Source organism: Chiroxiphia lanceolata, chromosome 6 (genome assembly GCF_009829145.1).
Source record: "Chiroxiphia lanceolata isolate bChiLan1 chromosome 6, bChiLan1.pri, whole genome shotgun sequence".
Classification (NCBI taxonomy): Eukaryota; Metazoa; Chordata; class Aves; order Passeriformes; family Pipridae; genus Chiroxiphia; species Chiroxiphia lanceolata.
This window is the reverse complement of record NC_045642.1, coordinates 31,076,144-31,103,454: the sequence shown is the minus strand read 5'-3', so window position 1 is coordinate 31,103,454 and position 27,311 is coordinate 31,076,144. Positions and strand designations below refer to the sequence as shown.

The following is a 27,311-nucleotide window of genomic DNA, read 5'->3' as shown; positions in this document are numbered from 1 at the left end:
ACAGTCCTCAGTGCATTGTAATGGATGCTATTTCACAATAAATACATAAGCACTGCATCAGGCTGCTCTCTTCTCTAACTGCCTATACTGATACGGTATTTTAAAGGTGCTTCTTAGAACATCAAAGATGCCTTAGCTATCTTAACATTTTCCTTCTCAGCTCTGTTGAAATTTATATAACGTAATTGTGTTTTTTTTTTTTTTCATCCAGCTTGAGGTCACCAGCACATGCAGTGCTGCCCTAGCTTGCACAGCTCGGTTGCTGAGGTAGGGCTAGCTGTGTATTATTCTCCATTTCCCCTTTAAAATGCTCCATCTTTTTGAATCTCCAGCTGTCACAGTGAGATTGTGCAATCAGGTGACTTGGTGACAGGCTGGTTTGCTGCACTGTGGCATCCTCGGAGCAGCTACAGAGGTTTGTACCCAGAGCTCCCCGGGCAAGTGCGGAGGGAACGCCAGACAGCAGCCCGGGCACTCCCGGGTTATGCAGAGCTACGCACAGCAGCGGCAGGCTTTGAGTGTGCAGCGTCTCCTGGCCCTGCCGTTCTGGGGCTGAAGGAGCAGCCTCTCAAGAGAATACCTGCCTTTGAGAGAGTCACTGCGGCCAGACATCTTGAGAATCCTTCATTTTAATTGCCTTGGAGCCTGTACAGATCCGATGTTGCCTCATCATTTGGACCATTTATTATTGATACCACAAATGCTGAGTCATTAAACAGAGGTCATAAAAACATCCTTATTCTGCTAAAAACATTAGCTCATCATTTCTGGTACTACAGAAAGCAAGAGAGAACCAGGAATCCTTGTGCCTGCGAGAAAGAAAATGTGGACTGCATCAGGGGCCTGGGAAGACAGAGAAGAGCCCAAAGTCAGTAGCTCCTTAGAAAAAGCAGGATGCTGGTTAAAGATGGGTCTCTGGGCTCAGGATCAATTGCCATTTCTGAGTTGGTGTCACTTCAGGTTACCATTTTAACCCAGGATATGTTAATTTCTCTCTCTGTAAAGGGACAGAAATAAAAACCTCTCTCACTTCTGTCTGAAGACTAGGGCACTTCAGAGGCACTAGCCAGCTAGTCCTCACTGCAGAGAGCTGCTGTTACTTCCATTTTTTCAGAGGGAAGCCAGAGGTACAGAGGAGTCATTGGTTTGCTTGCAAACCGTGGTTCAGGACTGCAATCTCCTGATTACTAATGCCAAAGAAAGCCATTTTTTTCTTGTGTTCTTGTGCTGCCTAAGAGTTAATGTAGCCAGAGAAGGGATTTTAGTTTATTTTTACTGCTTATGCTTTATTTTCTCAATCCTCTTCCTCGGGCAATTTTCTGAATCTGAAGAGGTCCTTCTGGGTGGAAAAACACATTTTGCTGAGATTATGTTTCACTATTTTAATAGTGAAGCTGCAGACAAATACTTCCTTTGATGCCTGTATTTGATTTCCTTCACTGCAGGGATGTCCTGTCGGCGTCCAGATCTAACAACAGGCGCGTGGGGGTTACATCCCTCATCTAAAAGGGGTGGGGGTGGAGTGCGGCGGTTATTTGCTTTTTTGTTCCGGATTTCTTTAGAGGAGTACGTATGAAGAACCGGTACCGCAGGCTCACCAGTCAAGGAGCGCTGTGCCACATCGTGTCCCCAGCCACAGCAAACACTTCATGCGTTTGGAGAGCTTTTTGGGCAGGGTGTTCCCGACGCACACCTGAGCACACACCGACAGGGTCCGGTTCTCTCGGGGGGACGGGTCCCTCCCGTGGGTCCCTGCCGTGTTCGGGCTCTCTCCCTCCACTGGCCTCAGGAGGGGCCCCGGGCCTGCGGACCGAGAGGACCAGCTGCACCCCGGCTGGCGGGCGCGGGGCCAGCGCGGCGGCGCGGGGTAGGCAGTGCGAGGCAGTGCGGAAAGAGTTAAGGGAAGGTGGCGGGGCAGGCTGGCTGTCGGGAGCGAGCATGTGCAGATTGAAACCGCATCCATACTACGGGCGAGTGTCACTGCTACACTTCACCTCCCGCCGGCCGCGGGGCACCCATGGACACCGGTGAGGCCACGAGCCGCGGCGCGGCCGGCCGGGCGGGGGGGCCGAGCGGCGGCACCGGCAGCTGCCCGCGGTCGCCGCTGACCTCACGGCCGCCCCGCCGGTGGTTGCGCGGGGCCCGCGGCGGCCTCCCCGCAATCCGAGCGGCGCGGGGGATGCGCTGCCCGGGGCGGAGGGCGGGGATGGCGCTCGGCGCCGTTGGTTTCGGTTTCTGGCGGCGGCAGGGCCGTGCCGCCCCCGCCGGGCAGGCGCCGGCCGGAGCGAGACAAAGGCGGGCGGAGAAGCACCGGCCTCCCCACCGCCGGCGGGCCCCGCGGGGCCACCGGGCATCGCGGTGTCGCCCCCTCTCGGGGAGCGGCACCGCTCCCGCGGGCCGGGCCCTGCCGCCCGCGCAGCCCCTCGGGGCGGGGGCGCGGTGCGTGTCGCGGGGGTTTTGCTTGGGAGCCCCCGGCCCCGGCTGCGAAGTTCTCGGGGCTCTGGGGGAGCAAGGTGGAAGGGTTGTTGAAATCGAAGGTGCTTTTCACTGGAAAGTGCCTTTTTTGACAAAAGGAATGTCTTGAAACATCTTTTTGTATTGATTGCAGCAAAACTTTATTCCAGGAAAGGGGAAGTAGTTCTGAGGCAGCCCAGCATTTGCAGAGTAAAACTGGGAGGTGGGGGCTGGCTCTGGCCCGTTCAGTGACTTACCAGCAACCTTGTGAATGACTCTTGTGTGTAAAGCCCAGAGATCAGGGATACAGATAATACAATCAGCTAAAAAATGAGAGTTTTTCCTTTTTTTAAAATTTAATCTCAGGATGTTCGCTGTTATTCAGTTTTTGGTATGGAAAAATATTCAGAATAGCTGAATTTTGGCAAAATGGGAAATTTGATTTCTCCTGTCCGCCATTTACGCTGGGGTTTTGAAAATTGTCTCTAGGATGCTTAGGAGCAGGGATCCTGGGAGACTGCTCTGTCTCACTCCTCTTGAGCTGGAGCATTACACTGAGACTTCCTAGAGAGCGTTTTGTATTGCTGGTCCAAAACTACTGGAGATGTACAAACTTGTTAAGCCTCCTAATTACACAGCAGACGCAGTAAATCTCTGTTATGTGAAGTACTTCATATTGTTCTCTGGCATTGTTTGTTTGACAGGTTTGTCCTGTTTCCCTCTTAATTCTGCAAAAAAAGCAGTCCCTGCAGGAGCTGATTTTTTTTGCAGGCAAGGTGGTAACAGCTCCGTGACTGACAGAGCTGTGTGCATTGGGGATTTGCAAGAATAGATTGCCCAAAGAGCTCCGTTCTGGGGTTTCCAGGAACACAAATGCAATAATAATATATGTACAGCATCAGTTAGAGATGGGGCTAGCTGTCGTTTGGTGGTAAATAGGAAGTCATGGAAACAAAAACTACCATAAAGTATTAGGAAAGAGAAAAGGAAGACTTACTGACATGGAATCCTTAATGCCTGTAGCCACTTCCAGCCAACACTGAGGAAAACTGTAGAAAGTCTGTAAGGTACTCTGATGCCTGTGACAAGTCCTGAAGGTTCTTCCTGAATCCCAGTGCCTAGGCCCTGTGAGAAGGTATGACCTCTTCTATGCAGGAATGTTGGTTTTTCTGTGTTAGGTGACAGCAGCTTGCTACTGTGGATAATTAAGATTGTTCACTTAATATGAAAGTAGGTATTTTCTCCCTGAGAAATAAATGCTTTTTGTGCATATATCTGAAAATTTTTTAGTTCTGTGTTGAGGCCCCACTGAAGAACATGGGTGTTTCCCAGTTTGTAGAAGGGGACACTGAGGTACAGGCATTTCACAGGTAGATGTCAAATTGAAAGACAAGAGTTAACTTCAAATAATTTGGTTTAACTAGTAGCTATAGCAGCTTCCTAAACAAAGATCAGCTGAACTGTTATAAGCAGCTTATTCAATGTCTTTGAAACATCCTGAGATCCTCTGATCATAGGCGTATTGAAAAGGGGGGGTAGCATAGTCTAGTGGAAAGGAAATGGAGGGACAAGCAGATATTGAGGTACTGCTGCTTGTGACTGAATAACTTCTTGCTGAGGTTCTGGCAACACATCCATAGACTTGGTCGGTATTGCTGTTCCCACTCTGCTGCAGGCTGATGGTGCAGGAAGAAAACAAGCTGCTTCCTTGAAGAGTTCAAGCCTTGGCATTCTTGTGGCAAGATCCTGTGGCAGTTTACGAAATGGTCAAGGGGGTCTAAAACAAGAGTATGGATAGCATAGACATGTGGGTTGAGGGTAACCTAGATCTCTGCATCCATATGGAAGTAATACTTGGTAGTGGGGACTCTGCAGTTTCACTGACAATGTCATAATGAGATGTGATGCCAAACAGTGAAAGGCAAATTTAACCTTGAAGGGAGATGCAGGCTTCTGACTTTGAGTGTGACAGGCAGAGGTTTTTGGGTAAGGTGATGAACTCAATAGCAGTGGAGCCTTTAAATTAAGATATCTTTTTACAATCTATGCTTTAATTCAGCATCTTGGAGAAGTCCTAAGGAGTGAAGATGTAGGGATCCCTTTGGGCTTGTAATTCGTAAATACGTTTATTCCCACACATCAAGAGCTGGGGAGAGGAGTTGTTTTCCAGCGTCATAAATGTGCTTCTAATGCCTGACCACTTGGTTAAGACAATGACTGTCCTCAGGAGATTAGGTGTTTCAGGGCTGCTGGCAGGCACTGCATTGTGTCCAGGAAGGGTGTTTCTTCTCATGGTGTAATTAGCCAGATTAATTTAATTTTTGCCTTCTTCCAAAGCATTAGAAATTAACTGAAACCGGGGACTAAGCATACCAGGAAGAAGGACGTCTGGGGCGAAAGTGGGGGAGAGGGAGAGGAGACTGTGCACTCTTCCCGAGTCGGGGGAAGACCCCCAACTTTTTGCTATCTTCACGTTTTGTTTGTATCCTCAGAACTGTAGCTATTGCAGAGTCTGGGGCCAGGCTTTGTAGGTTTTCTCTTTGCAGCATGGGATCAGTCACTAAACGTCATCTATGTGACACTCATTTGAACAGTCCTTTGCCAGTTTTAGACTTGCCACCATAGCTGTGATGTGGTTTTTTGTGCTCTTTGTTCGTGGTATGCACATCTAATCTCCTTAGACTAAAGGACTTCTGTCCTTATCCAAGTTGCTGAGCTGTGTTGCAAGAAAGTGCATGAAATTTTAATAAAATGATATGCAGGAGGTTTGACTAGGTTTTAGGCAAAGGAGTCCTTTCTGTTCTTAAACTGACAGTGAATAGAAGTTTTTCTTCATGGAAGATGATTGGAAAGCATCCTGAAAAAGCTTCTAAAAAGGAGAAGCTTAATATATTGGGGAGGCTTAAAGAGTGGTGGCATAGAGGAGACCTTTTTGTTCTGATGATGAAATCATATAAATAATGGGAGATGTTATTGTTGCAAATTGTACCTTTGTCTTCAACAAATGCCACGTTTAAGAAAACAGAATTAAGTTTTGTTGTTTTGTTTTGTTTCTTTTTTCAGTCTCAAGCAGCCTGCTATTACATGGTAAGAAGAGAGGTAATGATGTGGCTAATTAAAGGGCAGCAGTGCTTCATTCCTTAGAGTTTTTTATTCTGTAGAAAATGGGTCAATTACTTAGAGAAATTGTTTGCCAACAGGAGGCAGGAAAAGCCTTTATTCCCACTTCTCACCTTCCTTTTGTGAGAAGCACTGCCTACTTCCATAGCAGTTGCAGTACCTTACTAAGCTTTCAGATGTCAGAGCCACGTCCTGCAGATGGGGAAATGGCACCTGAGCAAACTTGCATGTGGTCCCTTCTGTTCTGTGTGTGCCTGTATAGCTGCAAATGAAGCAGTGTCCAACAGTGTTCCTGGGTTGCTCCTGGGGTGAAAGAGGTGAAGTTGAACAATACAAGTGGGAGTTCTGATTCAAAACAAAATTTGCTTAAGGTGAAAGGTGAAGAATGGTGTATTTCCTTGCTTCTTTTGAAAGAAGTTTGATCATCTAGTTAGCTAATGTTTTCCAGCACAGAAGGTATTACCTGCTTGTGGCTTGCTCGGTACAGGTTTGTAAATGATCCCTTTTTGCTTCCCAGATCTGCTTCCTGTATGTGTTTTAGTGTTCTCTGATGACTTTATCACCTGACTGCATTGCTTGCCCTTAGCCCTACAGGCTCTGGTATAGACTGGGTGGGGGAGCAGAGGGCTGGTTAGCCTTGTACGTCAGAAATAAACTGGTCTGCTTCTCACATTTCTGTGATGATACGTGAGGCAGGAGTATGCAGGTGGTTCCTGAGCTCCTAGGTAGGGCGGTTGTGCAGGCGACAACAAGAAGTCTTGAAAGCAAGCCAGACTGGGCAAAGGCTTTGGCTCTGCAGGAACAGATTACCAACATCTGTGCCAATTTGGAACAATGCTCTCTTTCTGGTTAGTCAGAGCCCTACATTCCTGGTTGTAAATGATACACCCAATAATGTCTAGTGTGAGCCAGAGTCTATGCACCTCACAGTCCAGCTAAAATGAGTGTAAGACTTTGCAGGTACATGCTGCTCTTTAACACATCCTTGGAGGCAGCTAGACTGCTTTAGAGGTTGGTTTGTAGGCATATCTGAATGAGCGTACCTATCAGTTACTATGTCAGAAGTGTCTAATGATTGCATAAAAGAGGGAAGTGTTTTATGTTACCCTTTCTTTTGCTCTGGATTTTTATTGGTGTCAGTGCACAAGAGTTCACCCCAACCTTATTTCAAAACTCCCCCGCCCTCACATGCTTCTGTCAAAGCTGGATTAAATGACTGAGGGAATCTTCCCTACCACAAATGCTGCTGTCTTGCTTTCATTGCATAAGATCCAAGCATTAGTAGTCACTAGGTAAGTGTTTATATCATAGCCTGGTGAAGCTGCTGTTTGACTCCTTCCTTGCTGGATCTTTGCTCTCAGGTGTGCCATATACTGAAGGTAGCCTGTATGAAAAATTTCTCTGGAGTACCTTTTTGTCCTGTTTTCTCTGATTCTGCTGGGAGCATGAGGATGATGAAGTACTTCTGAAGGGGGAAGCTCTCTCTGTAGTATGGGTAGCTGTGGCATAGTGCTGTGTGTACTGCCAAGTGCCTTCTGGGGATGGGCAGTCTGTTTTGATTTTTTTCATTGTGAATACATGCATATGCTGGTGGAGCCAAACTCATTTGGCTCCAGTAGCCTAGTCTGGGCTAAGTCTTGGCTGTGGCTGTGCCTATTCAGAGCTCTCGGTGAAACTGTTTGTCTCTGCTTATGGCAGAGTGTGCCTGATGATAATGGTATATTTGGCTGTTTCCTCTCCTGCTAACCAACATAGGAAAGCCGGGACACTTGCTTAACACACAGGACACTTTGACCCACGTATTTTCTTTGTATTTTTTATCAGCAGAGGTTTATGGTAAGGATGCTTTCCAGTAAGTTCTAGAGAAAGAGTTATTTCTTTTTGTCATTTCTAGTGTTTTCAAGATGTGTACAGTTTCCCCTAGTGGCATGATACATACCATGTGATTTGGTTTATTTTGATCCAGCAGTTCTTTCCAAGGCAGATCTCACAATTAATCTTTTAATTGGAAGTGGACTTGCACGAGAGCTGCAGGATGTAGGGCACAGTTTATAAAAATGCCCGAATGTCTACTATGAAGACAGGAGCTGCTGTGAAGGTAATGTAATGATTCTTCAGCAATGTTGAGCTTGGCTATTGTTGCTTTTGGTTTTCCTTTGCCTCTTAATACTTTACCATGGAGATGAGATATTGAGTTTCCAAAACATCAGCCTCAGCCACTTGAGCTGACAGAGGTTAGCATGGTATTTAAGAGCACCCTGAGCAGCTAAGCACTTTCCATTCTATGCAATGGAACGCTTAGGTGCATATATAAAGAAGGCAGTTCATTATGTTATATTATATGCCATATAACCTGTGGATTTACAAAAGGTTTACTTCTAGAATCTAAGTCCTCCTGTTATATAATGAGAGCCTTTTGGAAACAATGCCTCACTTTAGTGTTTTTATTATAAAGCATTACTGCTTACCAGAAGGGCAATTAGTAGACGCTTACTTTTCCATAGATTAGCTAGAGTGTAATTAGTTTTCAAAGATCAGATCAATAACTAGAGCATGTTGATTTCTAAAAAGGTCATGCATGCACATTTTCTGATTTCCCTCTGATTTTTATGGTACAAACTCCAAGAGCTGTGATAATGCTTAGTACTCCAACTTCAAGTTGGGATATGCTGCCTTGTGTGTGGGGTGGTGGGAGTAGGTTTTTGTTTTCTTTTTTTCTTTTCCCAGCTATATATCAGACACAGAAGGTGGGAAATTGTCCCATTCTGATGCGAAAAATGTAGTTTTCTTGGTTTGAGATCCTTGTTTGAGAAACAAGGACTGGACAATGTCATGACAATGATGAAAATTTGCTATGCTTTGGACCAGGGCTTAGCAACATTTGGGGTATTTAAAAAGCTGTAAGTGCTAACACCAGCACTTCCACTGCATCTTTCATTTGAGAATCTGTCCATTCTTAATAAATTTTCACTGGCTCTGTGAGGCTGGTATTATTAGTGTCATTTTGAAGACAAGTAGATATAAAATGCTTGTATAAGCACATTCAGCAAGCCAGAAAAAGGCAGGAATAAAAATCAGGAATACTAATGTTTCAACTTGTTTTTGAGGTACAATCTTGTACTTTCTTTTTTTTTTTTTTCCCAGAAAATAGACTCAAGGAATTAATTTTGGTAGCTTTTTTCTCCCCTTTTTTTTTTCCCATTGGGTTAGGCTGCATAAAAGTGAGACATTATTATGCAACATATCTAAGTGTGCATGTGATACTTGAAAAAATGGTAATCAGATAAGTTGCCAGGCAACAGTACCCTGCCTTCAATTACCAAAAAGCCAATGAGTGTGCTTTCATGATGTAACATGTGCTCTCTACTTCTTCATAAAGAAAGTGTAGGTGGAGTTTTGTAAGAGTTGCTCCTTTTTAACACATCATCTGCTTAACCTGCCATATTGCAAGGTCAGATTTGACACCAGTTTTATAGAAAGGTATTCACAGAACCTGAAATCAACAACAACAAGTTAGATGAGCTCTTAAAGATAATGAAAGGTACGTGAATAAATATGAGTAAATTACCATCCCGTCCCATAGCTCATTCTTGGGACCATGAGAAATAAGAAAATGCACAAGAGATTTATGTTAAAAGGTAGATGGCAGGAATACATGGCAAGCTGTGAGAAGTCTTAAAATGTTCAGAGTGGCCCATTGGCCCAAAAATGTTGAGAGCCATGGTAATGCATGAAAACATGAATGTAAACCCAGCTGGTTCATTTTGATTGCCTTAGCAGGAGCAGAATGAAAGAAACATAAGCAGGGATGAGTGTACACAGAGGAAAAAAAAAAAGTGAGACTAATAATGTCAGACAGATCTAGCAGCATGAGGGAATTGGATTGTGTGTTTGTTTGAAACCTGAGTTTAATTTTTTTTTAAACAGGTTGCAAGATAGCAACAAAAAATAAAGACTCTTCACAGTTATTTTAAATGTATTTTTGCTTTTGGCAGTAAATAGCCACAGAAGCATTTGCAGATACTGTAGTTGTATGGGGATGCCATGCATCTGCCTAAGCCTCTTCAACTACTGGGTGGTGGCATGGCTTTTAAAAGAAATCTGAACCTCTGGAGGTCTAATGTGCTTCTCAGGGCTTTGACAGAAGTTTGGAGTAGAGACAGGGGACCCACCTGGACGTATCTGGGAAAGGATGCACATAACCTTGGAAATCACTTGTTTTCCTTGAGTAACTGCAAGTTTTTGCTTTCCAGAGTTGGTTTTTCAATTATTTTGTTGTTGTTGTTCCAGAAGGAACAAAAGACATTTTCATTTCAAGAGGTGGGGGACTGTGTAGCAGTGCATGCCCCAGGTGTCCCTCTGAGGTAGTTCAATCCAGTGTAGGAACAGGTTCAAAAGGCCTCACCAAAAGACATGGTGGGACTTCATTTGAAAGGGAAATCTGCATCACCCTCTGTGCAAGTCCTGCCAGAGCAGGGTGAGTTTCTTAGAAGACACATGCTCACTTTCTATTTCCAAATTTGGCACTTTTTCCCCCAAAGAATCCCAGATAAGTCATGGAGCAATGTTGTGACTTTGTTTCTTTGTTGGACAGTTTATCGCTGGATAGGTGCATGGATCCGAGCTTTCTTTTTAGAGCCCTGTGGAAACAATGAAGAAGTATAAATACTAAAATAGACAGTTGAAGGGATGCACTACTAACCAATTTCCAGTCAGGAATTTGCTTTCCTTTTTGTTTGTTTGTTCTTTGTATTCTCATTTGATGAGCACTACTGCTAAATTATGCTCATGTGCAGTCCCCAGCCTGCTGACACGAGGAATGTTGGTGTCTATGTCAGAGGAACAGTCAGAACATGGGCAAGTTTTGGGAAGCCTGAGGTTTTAGGTTTTAACTATTTTTATATAGGTAATTGAATGGTCACACTGCCATTGTTGGGAGTTTGTTTGTTTTTTCCCTCTACGATAAACATTACACATTTTTAATCATTAGTATTTTTACACAGAAAGTTCATTTATATACAAAAGGAAAAACAAATCCCCTTTTCTGAACACCTTAAGCTTTGCATTAATCATGTGAGCTTTAAGGTTGAACCTTTCTCTTCAGCTCTACTGCTCTGCTCATGTGTATTATGACATAGTCTTTGCTAATGGAGATTTTCTTCAATGAGTATTTTCTTTCAAGTGCAGATACATGTGTGGCTAAAAGTGTAGTTTATCAATACTTGGAGTTCATAGAAATGAAGTATTTTGTGAAAGAGGAACTTCTTGCTGCTAAGTGGTGTGCTGTGAACCAGATCTGGGAGGTGATACAGCTGAGAACTAACAGGCATTAGGGTAGCATGGGTGTAGCATTCAGATGGCTGATGAGTTCTTTGATCTGGTTCCAGGTGAAGCCCCATGAATGGGCTGAGTGCCCATGCCAGGGCAAGGGGTGAATTGAGTGGAACTGCATTGTCCTAATGTTAGATTGGCCTGAAACCTTCTGTAATGTTCACATTTCTTGTTGAAGGAGTTGAGAGTGTGTTGCAATTGGTTATTTTGTATGAGTTTGTTCTTCAGTCTTTTACATATCAAATTATATACACGTGTATCTGGCTATGTAAAAAACATTCTCAGTGTTCTTGTGATTCTAGGCAAATGCTTTTAAAAATTTTGTTTGCATGTGTCTGATAAAGAGTTCAGTAGAAACCTATATCCGATGGTGACAAAATGTGTATAATGAAAATAGATAACGTGCAAATAATTTTTAGGAACATCAAAATTACAGTAATTTATACCAAAGCTAGATAACAAACAAGTTCTTTCCCAGTCTGATATACAAATACCTAGCTGTTGAAGTAGAAACTAATTCTCATGATAAGAGAGACTCCAAAGTAGATGCAAGCCTTGGTGGATAGACAGAAGGTGCTAAATGTGTCTCTGTAATACCCATGTTACATTGATTTAATTAGTGGTTTTATGCTATTCATTGCTCTGTTAATCTTGGTGGGAAGGTTTTTTTGGGAGGATTAGTTATTTAATCTGCATTTTTAATTGGAGTGTTTTTGTAGTACAGTGTCACGTAAGTAAAAACAGTGTAGGTGTGGTTTTTGTTTTGTTGTTTGTTTTTTTTTTAAGAAAACATTTCTCTTGAATTCCTCTTGGACTTTAGTGCTCAAAACCTCTGAGATTCAGTAAGATAGTGTGAAGAGCTCATTTGTTACACAGTCTGACCCGAGTGTCCTTGATTTAACTTCTTCATATGCAATTAATCCAGAAAAATGCTAGGTATAGACAAGTACTTGGATTTTAGGGAGGTGAAGTTAGGAGAGAGAGGATGGGGGTGAAAAGGAGTAAACAGTGAAGCTTACTTAAAAAATTGAGGGATTGGCTAGGAAAATAGAGATAAAGTAATTTCTGACAGATCCTTCAAGGGTTAACTGAGACCCTGGCTGACATGGGGTAGCAGTGAAACTTCGGTCACTGGCTCCAGTGAAGTTGCTCCATGTGTTTGCTGTGGCTGAAGTGAAGAGTAGAAAGGCTCAGCCTCACCAGAGGAGAGGCAGCTGTCAGGGAGCTGCCCTGGGCAAGGGCCTGGTACAGGTGCTTGTCTGCAGGCTCTGAAGAAGTCAGGTCTTCCAGGGCCCAGTGTACTGGAGCTAAGCTATTCGCACCCATAGCTCTTTCAGCGTTTAAAGCCTCTCTTGCATTGTGCTATGTTAAGATTAAACTGTACTTCTTTGGTTTAGGAAGGCTGTCTGGTTGGTGTATTAGCTGTTGGTCACATACACCTGGTCTGAAAGCGACTGGCGTCTGAAACACCTTGGACTTGCCGAAGGCAACCTAGTCTACCTGTGGATGCTGTGAACTAGGAGCTGACGAAAAAGTGGGAGAGCTCCAGGATCCGTCCCTGGAAAAGGTAAGGTCTGGAGGGTAAAACTGGTTGGACTGCACTTGTAGACCAGAAGAACAGAGCAGTTCCCTGAGTACAGAGCTGACTGCATTGTAGATGAGACTTTGAAATTTAAGTATGTAGACTGTGAAGTTATTTCCTTTGGTTTGGACTACAGGTTGTTTTCTGGAGGTGTAAAATCTCCATTTGCATACATCACCCTTGTTTTCTGTTTACTTTGAATCACATCATTCTGATTGCTTGTAGTTTATACTGCCAAACTTTTCAGTGTTATTGTCTCTTTAAAACCTCACACTCTGTTAGCCTTAGGCAGTTAAAACAATCAGGACAGTGGAACAGTATCTCTGAGCTAAATCAGAGCAGTAGGTAAAGAACCGAGGGTTGTTCTCTCCTGTAAAAGCACAGGTGTGAGTCGGATGATGAGGAATCTATTCCTGGCCCTAACAAGCAGTGCAGTCTCTGCACCTGATTCACCAGTGTGTTACTCTACTAATCTTTTTAGCCTCATCTTGCCAGTCTCTTGAGTGCTGTGGCAGTCTGTTACATTTGCACAGACTGCATGTAAAATGCTATCAAACTGAAAGGATGAGAAAACTTGATACTGATTCTGGTAGATGAGCTGGACATTGTGGGACCAGAACAACAATCTCCAGACCCTGCAGCATTTTTTTGCACGCTCCGTGTGTCTGCAGTATGTGGTGTGGTGCCCTCGCAGGATCTTAATCATGCTCTGATACAGCATGCAAGGGTTCAGGCTACAGTATTGTTTTCCCTATTGTAGATAAGATTTCATGGATAGGTTGTGCACAGTACTTTAACTGGGAACTCACTTTGAATATATAGGTGCTACATGTATAAAATTCAGATACATGTAGCAACTTCCTCCCTCAGCCTGTCCTGTCTGAGGTGTCTCATTACCCTGTCTTGTGGTAGTGTCCAAGAGATGCTGCATTGGGGTATTCTGTTGTTCCACTGTTGTGGGTATTCTTGCTGATAGACCCCTGTCCCTGTCTGAGACTGGGAAGGAGAACCAGTCAGCTGCTGAAGGAAAACAGCAGACTTAATTGTGGCAGTGCTAACAGTGTGGATAAGCAGGGTCAGCTGCTGCCTCGAGCTCCAGCTGTGATTTTGCTGCCCATTGTGCAGCTGAATACAGGGCTTCAGTTGTTCATCAAGTGTCATCTGTTGAGCAGTAAAGTCCAGACCAGTGCTGCAAAGTTATGACAAAGCAAGTGTCAGCAGCTTCCCGAGAAGGCTGCTGGTGATGAACTGAGCCTTGTATGAGTCCAGCAGTTTTGTCAGTGATGCAGTCATGAGTATTTCTGAAGAAAGCTGTGTCTGGCAAGCGCTCTCCTGTATGGTACTAATGCTGTGAGTAGAGCAAATGCTGCTTCTTGCCTGCCCTCAGGAACCATCAAAGAAAGTGCAGAAGTCTCCTATTACTGTTATAACAAAAAACGGAGTGCCATATGGGCACATAGAAAACACAGATCCATTGGCAGCAGAACAAGACTATGAATTATTCATTCCTCCAATGCCTCCTGTATGTTCCATCTACTCAGGCTGTTCAGGATGCTGTCTGCTGGAGTTGCAGACAGATCTGCTGCCAAAGTCATGGGGGCATGACCCTGCAGACTGTGATCACCACTCTGTTCAGCTTGTGCTTGATGAAACTGGCTTGGGCATTGTGACGTGTTAAGAACATAGAAGTAACCTTTGAGCATCCCATGGGCTGTTGGTAGGAATTCTTGTAACACCAGTGAATCTGGGATGCATCTGGTAATGCCAGCCTGGAATTGTCTGTGAGGTGAGGGCAATGAATTAGGACCAAGATGAAAGCCCTACCTGCTCTGGCCCATGATGCAAAAGGGAGGTAGGAGGGCTGCATCTTTTGTGTAGTATTGCTTTGGGTTTTCTAAGTGAACTTATACTATGTCACTTTGTTCCTAGCTCTGTCTTGCTGAGAAGCCAAAGTGTCCCTCTGCTAAAAGTTCCCTGAGCACAGGCAGGATTTTTCTGTCCATACAGAGTGCTTTAGTGGAGAGGAGTGTATTTTTATGTCTGTTTGTGAACGTGTGAAACACTTAGTTTTTCTCAGCTCATTGACTAGTGGGCATTTTTCTGTGTAATGGTTGTCAATTGGCAGCTGAATGTGAGAGGCACTGAGGACTTATGAAGCTGCAGGGAGTAAATTCTCCTCCAACTCTTCCATGAACTGCTCTGAGCTCAGGTAAGAGGTGCCCAGTGTGAGAGAAGGTGTTGCTGATGGTTTGTTCAGAGGCTGTTCTTCAGCATAAAATGCGCATTCTTAGATGCAGAGGAGTTTTAAGTATTTTTTGCTTTTTCCTTCCTAGTGATTGGTATGAAGATTCCTTCAGCCACTTCACATACCCAAGCTGTACCATGCATGCCATACTGCAGATTTTTGAGCATTTTTCCCTATTTTCCTTCTACAGCTTTTAGAGTTGTTCTTGGCTATTAGGCTTTTGCTGAGAGGTGTTCAGATTTTTAGTGCAGGAAAAGCTACTTGTAACTAGCAACAGCTATAGAAATGATGGGCTTCTTAAAGGAAAAATGTAACCCTTGCATTTACAGCTGTCTTGTAATGTGCCCTACTCCATTTTGAGAGCACTTCAAATGTTCTTAAAGAACTTTGTGGAAAGGAAGGAAATGTAGCTAGTCAAAATAAGACACTGTAACTTGTGTTCAGAACAGTTTTCAGCTTCTCATTATGTCAGCTAGATGGATTTGCCCTAGAGTGAGTCACCTTTGGAGTAGTCCAGAAGCTGAGGGAAGGTGTGGAGGCTAAGATAAAATCCCAGACTGCATTTGAAGAGCCTCACTGAAAGAAGTGGTGAAAGCATCCAGGGGGAAGACTGCCGAGCTGGGTTTCGAGTTGCGTAGGTTTCACAAAGAGGGCTGTCAAGGACGAAAGGCTTGCCTCTGAAGCAGGTAAAACGTGTTTGTCGTCCTGTGGTCTTGATCAAAGTAAGAAGGTGATAAACTGGAAGCATACATTTTTATTTTGTTTTTAATCAGTGAAAGAAGTAGACAGACAGAGCAGGCAATGGATTTGTGGTTTCCATAGTGATGTAGCTGTGGAAGCTTTTGTATGGCTGAGCTTTGCCCTCACTGCAGTCACACTTGAAGGCTATGAGTGTTCAGGGAAATGTAAATATACATCAAACACGGCAGTGGCTGAAAATGGAACTGCATCTTCATGATTTGTTATGTTTGCTGTGTTATCTGAATATGTGCATGTTCAGAAGCTCAGCTTATTTCTTCTTTATCTGAAACAATGCATCAAACTCTGTTGATACCACAGTTCTTGCTGCACCAGGCAGTGATACATTGACCTTTGTCCTTTGCTTTCTCTCCCGTACTTTCACACACATCTCAGAACACTGATGCCTGTGACTCTGCACCTACACTGATTTCACACAAGCACTGATCAGGAAATGTACACCTAACTCTTTCAGGGCATGCTAACCGATCAGAGTACTGCCTTGTGAAACTTGCAGAAGTGTATTTCCTGCTGTTCTTAGCCATCAACTTGCTTATTCCTGTCATCTGACATTAAATCATTCTTTATTTTAATGGCCACTTTGAGTGTGTTTTAATAGTCAAAATACATGACCCTTGGAGAATATTTGCATATGGAGACAGCTGTTTGTGACTGTGAGTGGTTGAATTTAAGAGCCTTTTATTCTGGCTTTCAAAACAAGCTGGAGGTAGAATTTTTCAGTTTCTTAGTGATGAGATTACCAGTGGTAATCTTAGAGGTAGAGGAATGAAAATGCTCAATGTGAATGCTGGATGCATACATCAGACAGTTAGGTGCATGCTAGTCCTGCGTACCCACTCACATAGTTTAGTCTTCGTGGTTCACGGGCATTTGTGCTTTGTCTTCTTCCATTTTACTGTAGTGCTGCTGGATGCTTCTCTTGCTGTCTCCCTAAACAAATCTCCCTTACCTTCAGCATTTGTTTTGCTTGTCTAATGGATGTAATGGGTCATCTGTTCCCTTTATAGAAAGGAACGTTAATTATTTTCAGAAGGCTAATTAGGTTGCTAATGAGAAGTTCTACTGCAGAAATATTACCTTTAATTACTCATTCTTAAGTGCTGTACAGAGAAGCTTATTGAATATGCTGTTAAGTACAAATTCTTGTATCTGGCTTAGAGATGCTCCTTCAGGCTCCCAGAAAGAAATACTTTGGTCAACTTGGGAATCCGTGTGACGCAGATGACTGAGCAAATGAGACTGGTGCTGAGAGCTGCCTAGTCATGCAGCCTCTTGACTCAGTGTCAATTTTGTGCTTCTGTAAGTGACTGGCTGCAGTTGCTCTTTGTATTCCAGTTTTGCTTGATGACTTTTGTCAGTATTGGTAACCAATTGTGCTGCTTGCCAAACCAATCTATAATTAGTTGCAGCCCTCACACCAAATAGTTTAGTCTAATTATCCAGATGGTAGCCAGAAGCACGTAGTGGTGCAGTGACTTGTCCAAGGTCATGTTGCAGATCATGACAAACCTAGAAATAAAGCAGAGGTTTTGTCAGTCCTGTGTTAGTGCACTGCACTGTTTGGCCCCTTGTGTCTCTCTTAGAGCCAGCAAAGCTCACAAGACTTGCATCAGTTTGGATACGGCTTCATGAGGCAGCACAGCTGCTCAACAACCCCATCCATGTATCTACCTTGGCACTGACTTAGGAAGGTCCTTTTGCTTCTGCATCTGAGTCCTGGCTTCTAGTTGCTTCAATCCTTTTTTTCACCCTTTGTTGTAGAAATCTCAGTGCCTTTTAGAATTGCCCTGGGAGAGCTACTATATTCTGGATGATGTTTTAATACTCCCAGATGAGAGTTGGGGTGGATCTCTGACTTTCCCTGCTTTTTGAGTGCTAAGCCTTCATGAAGCTCTGCAGAAGAGCTTTGCTTTTTTGTAGCATCCCCTGATGTCCAGTCCAATTCCTGAATCTGCTCTTAGCCAGACTCTTGGAATTCTTTACACACGGTGGCTCTACCAGGGAAGATGGTGGGGGAAGCCTGCTGAATGGGGGCCGCTTCCATAAGAAAATGCTCCTTATGCTTTTATATACTGATCATTGTAGACCAGTAGGTCTATAGTAGGAGAAGGAAGGAAGATCAGTGTTGTGGATGCAGTGCAAAACTTCATATGTTGTACTGTGCTGTTTAAGTGTCATTAGTGTAGGTGACTCTGAAAAGTGACTTAGACATAAGAAATACCAAGAAAACTATTATCAACATGGGATGGCAAAGTCACCCTCCATTACTCTTCAGGAACAGATGTGGACTGCTAGAACTTGTATCTGTGTTCCACATATGCAGCACTGTCTTGGCTGAGGCATGTTCATTTAAAAGTTCACTTTGCATATGTAGCATTTAAGTTAACTTTGCATGTCTTTACAGCTTTGGGAACTCTGAGAGACAGTGAAGGTACAACAAAGCAAATTGGTTAGCTGCAGTAGGTTCTAAGTTAGTACAAGCCTATGCACAATGAGCATGCTTAAAATGTTAACACTTTGAACACCTCGGCATTGCAATGAACTGTTGTGCAAAGAGAAGCTTATGTGTAATGTGATGGGTTTGTTGTTGCATGTGTCATGACTAGTTATTATGGAAGGATATTTAGATTGCTTTACGCATGGCAGGAGATAAAAATGTAAATTCTTACTCATCCTGCCAACAGCTTAATACCTTGTGATTGTCATAGAAGTCCTTGCATGCTGCAGGTTTGTGTACCTCTAAAAAGGAATGGACAAGCTGACCAGAATGTGTAGCTCCAGGACTACCAATAGTAGATGCACAATTCAGGCATGAAATGACAGCTCTTAAGCATCTTACATAAACAGGGACAAGATAACATATGGTGCCTCTCTGGATCCATTTGCTATGGGTCACCTGATGCTCTGTTTGTTGAGCAGATTTTAAAGATAGTTGAAAAAGAATTTAGGGTTTGGGGTTTTTGAAGAGGGTTATTTTTTGGTGGCCAGTGTGAGCAGTATCAAACCATTTTACTTAAAACGGAGGACTTCTTTTCTAGTCTTATCACAAGACAGTTCCCAACACACAGATGAGAACTGGCATCTCTGTCAACTGGCATTTTGCCCAGAGGCATGAGGTGCTTATTGTTGCCCTGAAGGAAAGCAAGATAAAGAAAAAAATCTTGTTTGATAAGACCTGAAATTACCCTATGTAACCTCAAATATTTCACCCAGGTGAATAAATTACTGTTGTAGTGTAGAGTGCTTTAAGCACCTCTAAGTAGTTACTGGAAAGATGCAGGAAATGCTCAAACTCCACTTTTGTCTTCAGGATGTGCCCATCTCTAGCTATCTTCACAGGATCTAGTAACTACAAATGGGAGCCTCTAAGGAGACAAAGCTTGTAATGAAGTTACCTTTGTTAAGTGCCTGAAATTAATTTGGGCCTCTGCGTGTGTGTGTGTGTGTGTGTGTGTGTGTGTGTGTGTGTGTGTGTGTGTGTGTGTGTGTGTGGTGTGTGTGCATAGTATGTTTATATGAAATTCAAAAGCTAGTAAAACTGTGCCATGCAAATAATTAATTTGTTAGAATGGTATCATATTCCAGCAATAGTGTAAGGCAGATCACTGGAAGCTGAATCTCAGCAAACAAGTCACTGTCCAAGTTGCATTTCAGTCAGTGAGAGCTCAGTGTCCGCTCAAAGGGGGGATCAGCTCCTCACTGCTTTACTAACAACTGTGCCTCCTAAAATAACAACCAGTTGTTTAGAGTATATCTTTAAACTTTTCATGAGATGGCAGAATGAAAGCTGAAAACATAAGTTGGGAATTAAAGGCATCACAAATGAAGATCTGGGCAGAAAGTCCCTGCCAATAAATAATGTGACCCTGGGAAGGTCTTGCCTGTTTGGAAGCTCTGTGGCAAATCATTAAAAGGGCAGGACACTCTTGTGTGATTCAGGACAGCCAGCACAGCTTGACCAGGGACAAGTCCTGCCTGACCAACCTGGGGGCCCTCTATCATGGAGTGAGTCCATCAGTGGACAAGGGAAGGGCTGCAGACGTCATTTATCTGGACTTCTGGAAAGCCTTTGACATGGTCCCCCACAACATCCTTCTCCCTAAATTGGAGTGACATGAATTTGATGGGTAGACTGTTTGGTGGTTAAGAAATTGGTTGGATGGTCACATCCAGAGGGTAGTGGTCAATGGCTCAGAGTCCCTATGGACTTCAAGGAACAGGTGGTGTCCCTCAGGAGTCCATATTGGGACCAGTGCTATACTCTGCCCTTGTGAGACCCCAGCTGGAGTACTGCATCCAGCTCTGGGGTCCTCAGCACAAGAAGGACAGGAACCTGTTGGAACGAGTCCAGAGGAAGGCCACGAAGATGATCCAAGGGCAGGACCACCTCTCTGCCTGGAGAAGAGAAGGTTCTGAGAAGGTAACCTTACAGCACCTTCCAGCACCTAAAGAGGTGGGTGGGTTGGAACTGGATGATCTTTGGGGTCCCTTCCAACCCAAACCATTCTGAGATTCTGTGATTTTTGTCCCCGCTGTCTAAATACGAAAGGACAATTATATGGTAGCTGGGTAAAGCCTTAGGTTACAGTTCAATGAAAGGAAGCCAGTTGAATTGACCATCCATTAAAAGTCCTCTACTGCCTTTGGATGAGACTCCAGGATGGCAGGTTTGCCTCCATGCTGCAGAGTATGGCACAGCCCTGGTTGTTTTCCTTTCTGGTTGTGCTTGCTAGGCCCCAGTGTTTCAGCTGAGAGTGTCCTGTGTTTCATAGCATTCAGCTGCTAGGCTGCCACGAGACCTCAAAAAGCCTCTTCTGGGAACCAGGTGAAGTCTGTTTAGCTCCGTATTCCCTTCTCTGCAAAGAATAAATGCAATATGGTTTTCTAAGGAGATGTAATCTGTTTTGCTGAATCAACTGATATTGCAAGGGAGGTAGAAGGGAGGCAATAAGTTACAGATACTCAGGCCATCTTGGGCTTGAAACTGTTTGAAGTTGAGTATCATGCTTCTGTCTCTGATCTGACCAAAGCAGTAAGATCAAAGTTACTGAAAACATAGTCTGGATCTGCAATCCTAATTATTCCTGGCATAAGCAGTTTTTGTGGATCCCAGCAGTGGGGAAAGATTGTGCACATCACAATCCCAGCTGGATGGAGACACTGGGCCATAGGTCAGTGCAGATAGTCTGGCTATATGCTGTCATTTTCCTTCTGCATGCAGCAGCTGCTTGGCTTCAGACAGAAGAGAATGCTGAAGTAAACAAGCACAGGGAGCTCCTGACTGCAAAGCAGAGTAAATTTACTTTAGTAAAACTAAAATTGTGTCTTATATCAAGAGAAGCTATTACTAATATAGCCCTCTAAGCAGTCATCTGCAGAGAAACAGTCTTGGTTTACCTTTGCATCTGTTATTGTCAGTGGTCTCAGCATATGCAGTCATGAGTCATAACCTTAACTTTTCTCCCAGTGCTCTCAAGGTTGTTTTTCATCCCAGAGTAGCTTTTTGGTCCATATCCCCTCATCTTCCTCTTGCCATTATTCTATATTGCAGCAGCTTCAGCTTCCAAGCTAGTCTCTCAGAGCATCTCTCCTTAGCCAAGTGTGGATCTATACTGCCAAGTTAACCTGGTCACTGAGCAAAACTGATTGTTTTTTCCAGCTGCACTGATTCTACAAGCACTGGTGCAGGAAGATGATGTGGTTCATCTGCTCCAATGTAACTTTCCTAAGTCTGTTGCCATATTTGGCCACAGAGAGAGTTTTTAGGTGCCTTCCCAATCTCTTGACTTCAGATGTCTTGCCCATACCTGAATGTTGCCTCTTCTCAGCGATTGCTCAGCAGCTTAAAAATGAGAGGAAAATAACCTCCCTTTTCCAGGCCATTTTCTAGCCCTGTTAAGGTTCCCAGCCAGGCTGGTTTGAAGGAGTCTGTTAAACTGGGGTTTGTCACCAGAAGAAATATGGAATGATGTATCCAGATTTTATCTTGTCATTGTAGTAGCTGTGTAAATCCATGGATCTTCATTATTATCTGCTTAGGTGATGTTAATGATTAGGAAACAGTGATGAGTTTACTTCCCTGATATCTAGCCCCTACTAGTCTTCTGCTACTAATACACTTAAAATTTTACTTGTCCGTTCTTCTGTGTTTCCCTCTATTCTACAAATACTCCAGGGTCTTTGTATCCTACTTCTTTTAATTCCATATTCTGTTCTCAAGGCAAAGTTCTTGCAAAGCTTTTCCCAAATAAATTCTTGTCAGCTTTTTCTCTCTTTCTGTACTTTGGCTCACTGGGTCCTATAGAAGCCCCACAAACATGGTAGTAATTTTAAGACCCAAGCAAGAAAATTGCTCTGCCTTCTACTGCAGTAGCTCTGTGTGTGGTAAATGTCTTCTGTGCAGATTGACAATGAAGTGAAGAGGTGAGTGGTATTTTTACCTCCTTGCTGAGTTTAGGATTAGAGTTAGCAGTTCTTAAGGATTTTCTTTTCTAAGGTGGAAGCTTAATTCCTTTTCAGGTGTTTAGCAAGTAAGTGGTATTAACATGATGCAGTTAAATTCCATGAGTCCTGAAGCAGATGCATGTTAGCTGTTACTCACAAGAGATGGTTTAGATTTAGAATTTTTTAGAAGGCTGAATACGTAGGATCTGAGAAAAGGGTTGAATAGGAGTGGGGTCTCAGCCATAAAGTGATAGATCTATAAAGCAGTCCAAAGCTGTGGTATTGTGTTATTTCATGATCTGGGCTCACTGTACTATAACAGGTAAATTCCTGGACTTCAGGCATTTAGAATAATCTGAAGCAACTCTGCACATACATATTGACTTTTCTGTCTTAAGGAACCCAAAGTCTTACACTTATGTAGACTAATAAATACAGACAAGTTTGTAATGCTTTGAAAATTGAAATTTGAAAATGCTTTCCTGTATTGGAGCAATGAATCTGTTGGTTTTATTGTGGAGACTGGTAGGGCATGGTCATTTGGACACACTGCAGTCACAAAAGGAAATGTGAAAGAAGGTTATAAACATAATATTAAATGGATCCACTTTCAGAGGGGCTCTGTAAAGGCTGGAAGTGAGCATACTCTGTAAAGTTGTGATACATAATTGGCAGGCTGAAGGTAGGAGTCTAAATCCAATAGTAGTGGTTGTAGTGTTTGTAAAATGTTACCTCAGCACAAAAATGAAAAAAGTCAGAAGAAGCAATTATAGGGAAAAAAAATCTATATCCTTCAAATAGAGGGGAAGAGAGGGCAAATTGGCAAATCAGCCAATCAATAAAGACAATGTATAGAGTTGTCTCTATATCTTTATACATCTGTACATCTGTGGATAGAATTAAAATTATGTGGATGTAGCAGTTTGATTTGCCCTCATTAAAGCAGTTATCCATGGTGCAGTGCAAACCAGAGCATCAGAGAACAGTCCAGTTCTGTGATTTAGGAGAGAGGTAGTAAGAAGCTCAGAAAGAGTTGGAAAAGAACCAAGGTGACATCAGCTCAGAGGAGATATGGGGCATCCTTACGACCCAGCTGCCTGGCTCATGAGCTGAAGTGAACAAAGCTGCAGCCAGGAGCACGTGTTACAGCTGGAAGAACAGCACTGGGAAACACTCCTGGAACGTTACCTTCATAAGCTGACTGATTAGAAAAGGAGGAAGCTGTAGGATGCAGCAGTAAAAGCTTATGGACCAATGCTGAGTTAAGAAATCAATGTCTGAAGAGATAAGAAGCTTCCTTGAATGGCAGGGAGAGATATCCTAGCAAGTACCAGTTCTGTGTGGGGCACAAATGTTGAGTTATTGCTTTTTTTAAAAAAAGCTTGTGAGTGTTCAACTTGCCACCTTTCAGAAGACTGAGTTTCAGTCACATTCCCCTGTGGGAAAGCTCTTGTGCTTCCTTCTTGGAACACACAGCACATAATCAGATTAATGAATCTGACTCAAAGGGGACTCATAAGCAGCTGAACATTAGGGGTTTATGGCCGATCTGATGCTTCAGATTTACAAAAGAGAAAAACGACAGGTGTGCATAAAACATGTTATCTTTGTGTTTGTAACCTGAATGCTAAGCTTTCTGATACCTTGAGGAAATAACAGTGCTAAAAATGTAAGCCTTCTTTTGCAAAGATGTAAATAACAATGGAAGTACCCAACACAGTGGAGGCGGTATGTTTGCTGTGTAGGACCTAGGCCTGAAAACCCAAGTTTTTGTTGACTTGTTATTCAGGCCAGAGAAACTTGACTAGTCTACAAAGACAGATTTACCCAACTGATGTGCTTACAGGCTGCTGCTTGTTTTTTCTGAATTGAAATAAATCTGAACAATAGAGTACAAAACTCAGCGCTAATTTATTTGCACATACAATATATTTCCACTGCTGATGACATACTGTGCAAGCCAGTGATAGCATGATTAATACCCATGCTATGCTAATTGATGGGCACTAGTGGGAGAAACTTCTGTAATGCTGGCTCCCTCCTCTACAGTGGTAATGGAGAGCTCTGCCTGCTCCTGCAGCAGGGTCCTGGCTTCAAAGTCTCTGCTTTGTACTGGAGCCACTTCACTGGCACTTGGGCCCTTGCTGGACACTTGCTTGTTTGAGAACTGTAGTATCAGCAAATGCTGGGAACTCAGGGCAGCTTTTCCAAATAGGGAAGGGCAGCAGGTAAGGTACAACGGCCTTACAGTGACAGGCTTGGAGAAGGACATGACCTTACTTGAAAGAGATGCTGGGGTGATTTGGGGTTAATACTTCTAATGTAAAGTTTGAACTCAGTCATTTTTCATAGATTTCTCTTTCAAGTCTGCTACTTGCGTGACTCTTGGGAGTCTTAACTTTCATCAGGATCAAAGGAAACATCCCTCTTGGTCACTGTAAGTAAAGAGGTGCTGTCTTAATTTGTTCTCAGGTTGGAGTGGTCACTGTGGGTAAGTGTGTTTGGGTAACATGATGCTTTATGTGAGGCAGGCCATGGGAAGTCTCCTCCTTCTGCACTTCAGCTGCCATTCATGAGATCACATTAGTTGGAAAACTGTTCTTTAAACAAACAATGCCTTCATCTTTTCTCATTGTTCTCTGAAAAGCCCCCCCCCCCAAACTCCCTCCCAAGAAAACCCTACCTTTCTCCTTCCCGTTGTGAAATGGTGCTTCTGGGCAGCCCACACACAGGCATTACCGGTAAGAACTACGCTTCCCCATCCCTTTGGCTTAGTCTGGTAATTGGATTAATTTAATCTCCTTTTGTCGTCATTCTTTTTTACTGTATTCCAATTCTCTTTGGAACAGATTTGAAAGATAGATGGCGATCAGAGGCTGCCTGCAGGTACGGAGTGAACTGGGCAAGGGAACAAGGAAACAAGGAGTGGCAGGGAAATGATGTGCCTTCTATGGGAAAGAGACAAAATGAGGGGAAAATGCAGATAAGAAATAGACCGTGCTTTCTTACCCACAGTACCTGGAAGGAAAACAATATGCATCCTGATGGAGGTAGAGTCCAGACAGAGAAGCAGCAAAACCAGATGACTAGTACATTCAGAACTGACCAAAATCCCAGGGCTCAAATCCTGAAAGCACTGAGAGTCTGTATTTGGAGATGTCTGTGGAATGCTTTTATCTTCATTGCAGGGCTTGATTAATCGATCAGCTGGAACTATTCCACACTTCAGTACAGTTGAAATTCTGTTTTCTGAGCCACAGTTAATTGAGGCTTTCAGTTATCTGAAGGATGAATATCTCCTCAGAGTTATGACTTCAGCACATAAGTGCCACTAAGACTTTACTGTATAAATCTTTAAACACTGATGAACTAATGTCTTGTGGCCAAATCTAGCACTTAGTGTTCTGTACACATTTAGCGTTCTGTAAATCTTCACTTCTAGGGGCTTGAGTGAGGTTTTCTATGAAAATGTTTAAGCCAGGTTTGCAGCATATTCATTGAATGTTGCCCATGGTTGCAAAGGCATGCTTGTTTGGTGTTTACACACAGGGAAAAGGCAAAATAAGAAGAATTAAATTTAAAAACTTATTGCCCAAACATGCATGTCAATTTGCACCAAAACATCCTTGTATCTACTGTAATCTTTGCTAAAGCATAAAAGCAGATATGCGTCTGATTCTCCCAGTCTTAAGGAAGAACACAGTAGCTACAATGATATGCCAATGAAAGTAATTAAAAGTCATGAAGAACGGTTAGTTTTACATAAGTACTGTTCGGGTAATAAGGGTCTGAGGCCGGAGAATACAAGTAAAGCTTATGGGCAGGGAGTGGCAGGTGCCCTTTACTTCAGCACTGTCTGCTGCTTGCAGTCCTGTCATTTGGAAAGTATCCTACTACATATGTGCCTCCTTTGCAGTTACTCTTTCAAATTTCAAAGTAATTATGATATGTAAATAGGGTTATAGATGTATGTAAGGCATTTCTTAGAAATATGAACATGCATGTTATGGAACTAAATACTTCAAATATGAATTTGTAAAATAATACTGTGCCCTAATTTTTTAACTTCCAGAAATAACTACGCACTACAAGTAAGGAACTTGCAGCAGTAGTTCCAGTTCACCTGTGGTGGATCAAGTAGCTGACAGAACTTATAGCCTCAGGACATCACTAAGAAGGGGAATTGCCTCATGGAGGTTTTTTGTTTGTGTTTTTCTTTTATTGGCACTTCAGAGTTAATTCAGAGTTTCTTGATGAGTCTCATTACACCCATCCAGAGGCTGTGAGTCTAAATAATTCTGCTGGATTAGAGGAAATAAAGACAATCTGTGAGAGACTTTTTTAAGCAGTTTGGCTTGGTAACAGGGAAATGTGCAGAAAGCCGCTGCAAAGGAGAGCTTGGAAAAAAAATGAGCCAGGCAGCGCTCAAGAATTTAATCAGGCATGAATACAACATCCACTGATGTCTCCCCTGCAGTGCTTGTGTGAGACAAATCTGCCATTATTTCTTGGTCTACCATCAGCCCATTTTTGAATCACTTCCCTCTTGCCTGCCTGGGCTGCATCACCTGCAAAACCAAATGTGAGTATGGAGGTGCTTCCCCTCGCACAGAAGGGTCTAACATGTGAAGTGGGGCAGTCTGGGATGTTAGTCCTTTCTCCTTGCTTGGTCTGGTGCATCAGGCTTGTCTGTATCTTACCTCAGCCTAGGGGATTATTAATATCTACTTCAGAGTTGAAATTCTAAAATATAAAATGTAATCTTGATACTGTTACAGTATCATTTTCTTACCTCCGTAAGTCAAACTCCTGCCCTGATCACAGAATCACAGAGTGGGTAAGGTTGGAAGGGACCACAGTGGGTCATCTGGTCCAACTTTGCTGCTCAAGCAGGGTCATCCTAGAGCACATTGCACAGGATGGTGTCCAGACATGTTGAGTATCTCCAGTGAGGAAGACTCCACAACTTCTCTGGGCAATCTCTTCCTGTGCACAGTCACTCAAACAGTAACATTCTTCTTCATGTTCAGGTGGAACTTCCTGTGCATCAGTTTCTGTTTGTTGCTTCTTGTCCTTGCATGGGGTTATTCTTCTTCAGGTGCAGGACCCTGCATTTGCCTTTGTTGAATTTCAGACAGTTCTCTGCCCATCTCTTGAACCTGTCAAGGTCCTTTTGAAGGGCTGCACAGTACTCTGGGGGATCACCCACTCTTACCAGCTTTTTGTCATCAGTGAACTGCGGAGGAGGCACTCTGCGACTTCATCCTCTGAACCAGATTTCTCAGATAAACTCAGTCCTTCATATACTTCCCCCTGTTAGGCCTGTGCTTGTTTTCTGTAGGTGGAGGGGACTCTTGGCCCCTTCGTTGCCAGCAG

The 27,311-nt window shown here is 43.3% G+C and overlaps 1 protein-coding gene across 8 annotated transcripts in view; it reads left to right on the top strand.

Annotated features, from left to right (window-relative positions):
• Window positions 1–554: 554 nt before the first annotated feature.
• Window positions 555–27,311, top strand: part of TMEM229B (transmembrane protein 229B) — a 34,305-nt gene continuing 7,548 nt past the window's right edge. The window contains exons 1-2 of one of the 8 annotated variants that reach the window (XM_032691050.1): window positions 555–868; window positions 12,303–12,472. Coding sequence is in view for 1 of the 8 variants with exons in the window: in XM_032691044.1 (XP_032546935.1) it covers window positions 2,018–2,027 (10 nt within the window). In the remaining 7 variants the exon portion in view is untranslated. Of the gene's footprint in view, window positions 869–1,590; window positions 2,028–2,073; window positions 2,128–2,340; window positions 2,440–4,256; window positions 7,673–7,759; window positions 12,204–12,302; window positions 12,473–14,229; window positions 14,274–14,612; window positions 14,697–27,311 lie in introns of those variants that run through there. The other 7 variants (XM_032691045.1, XM_032691049.1, XM_032691046.1 and 4 more) reach the window with 7 other exon arrangements.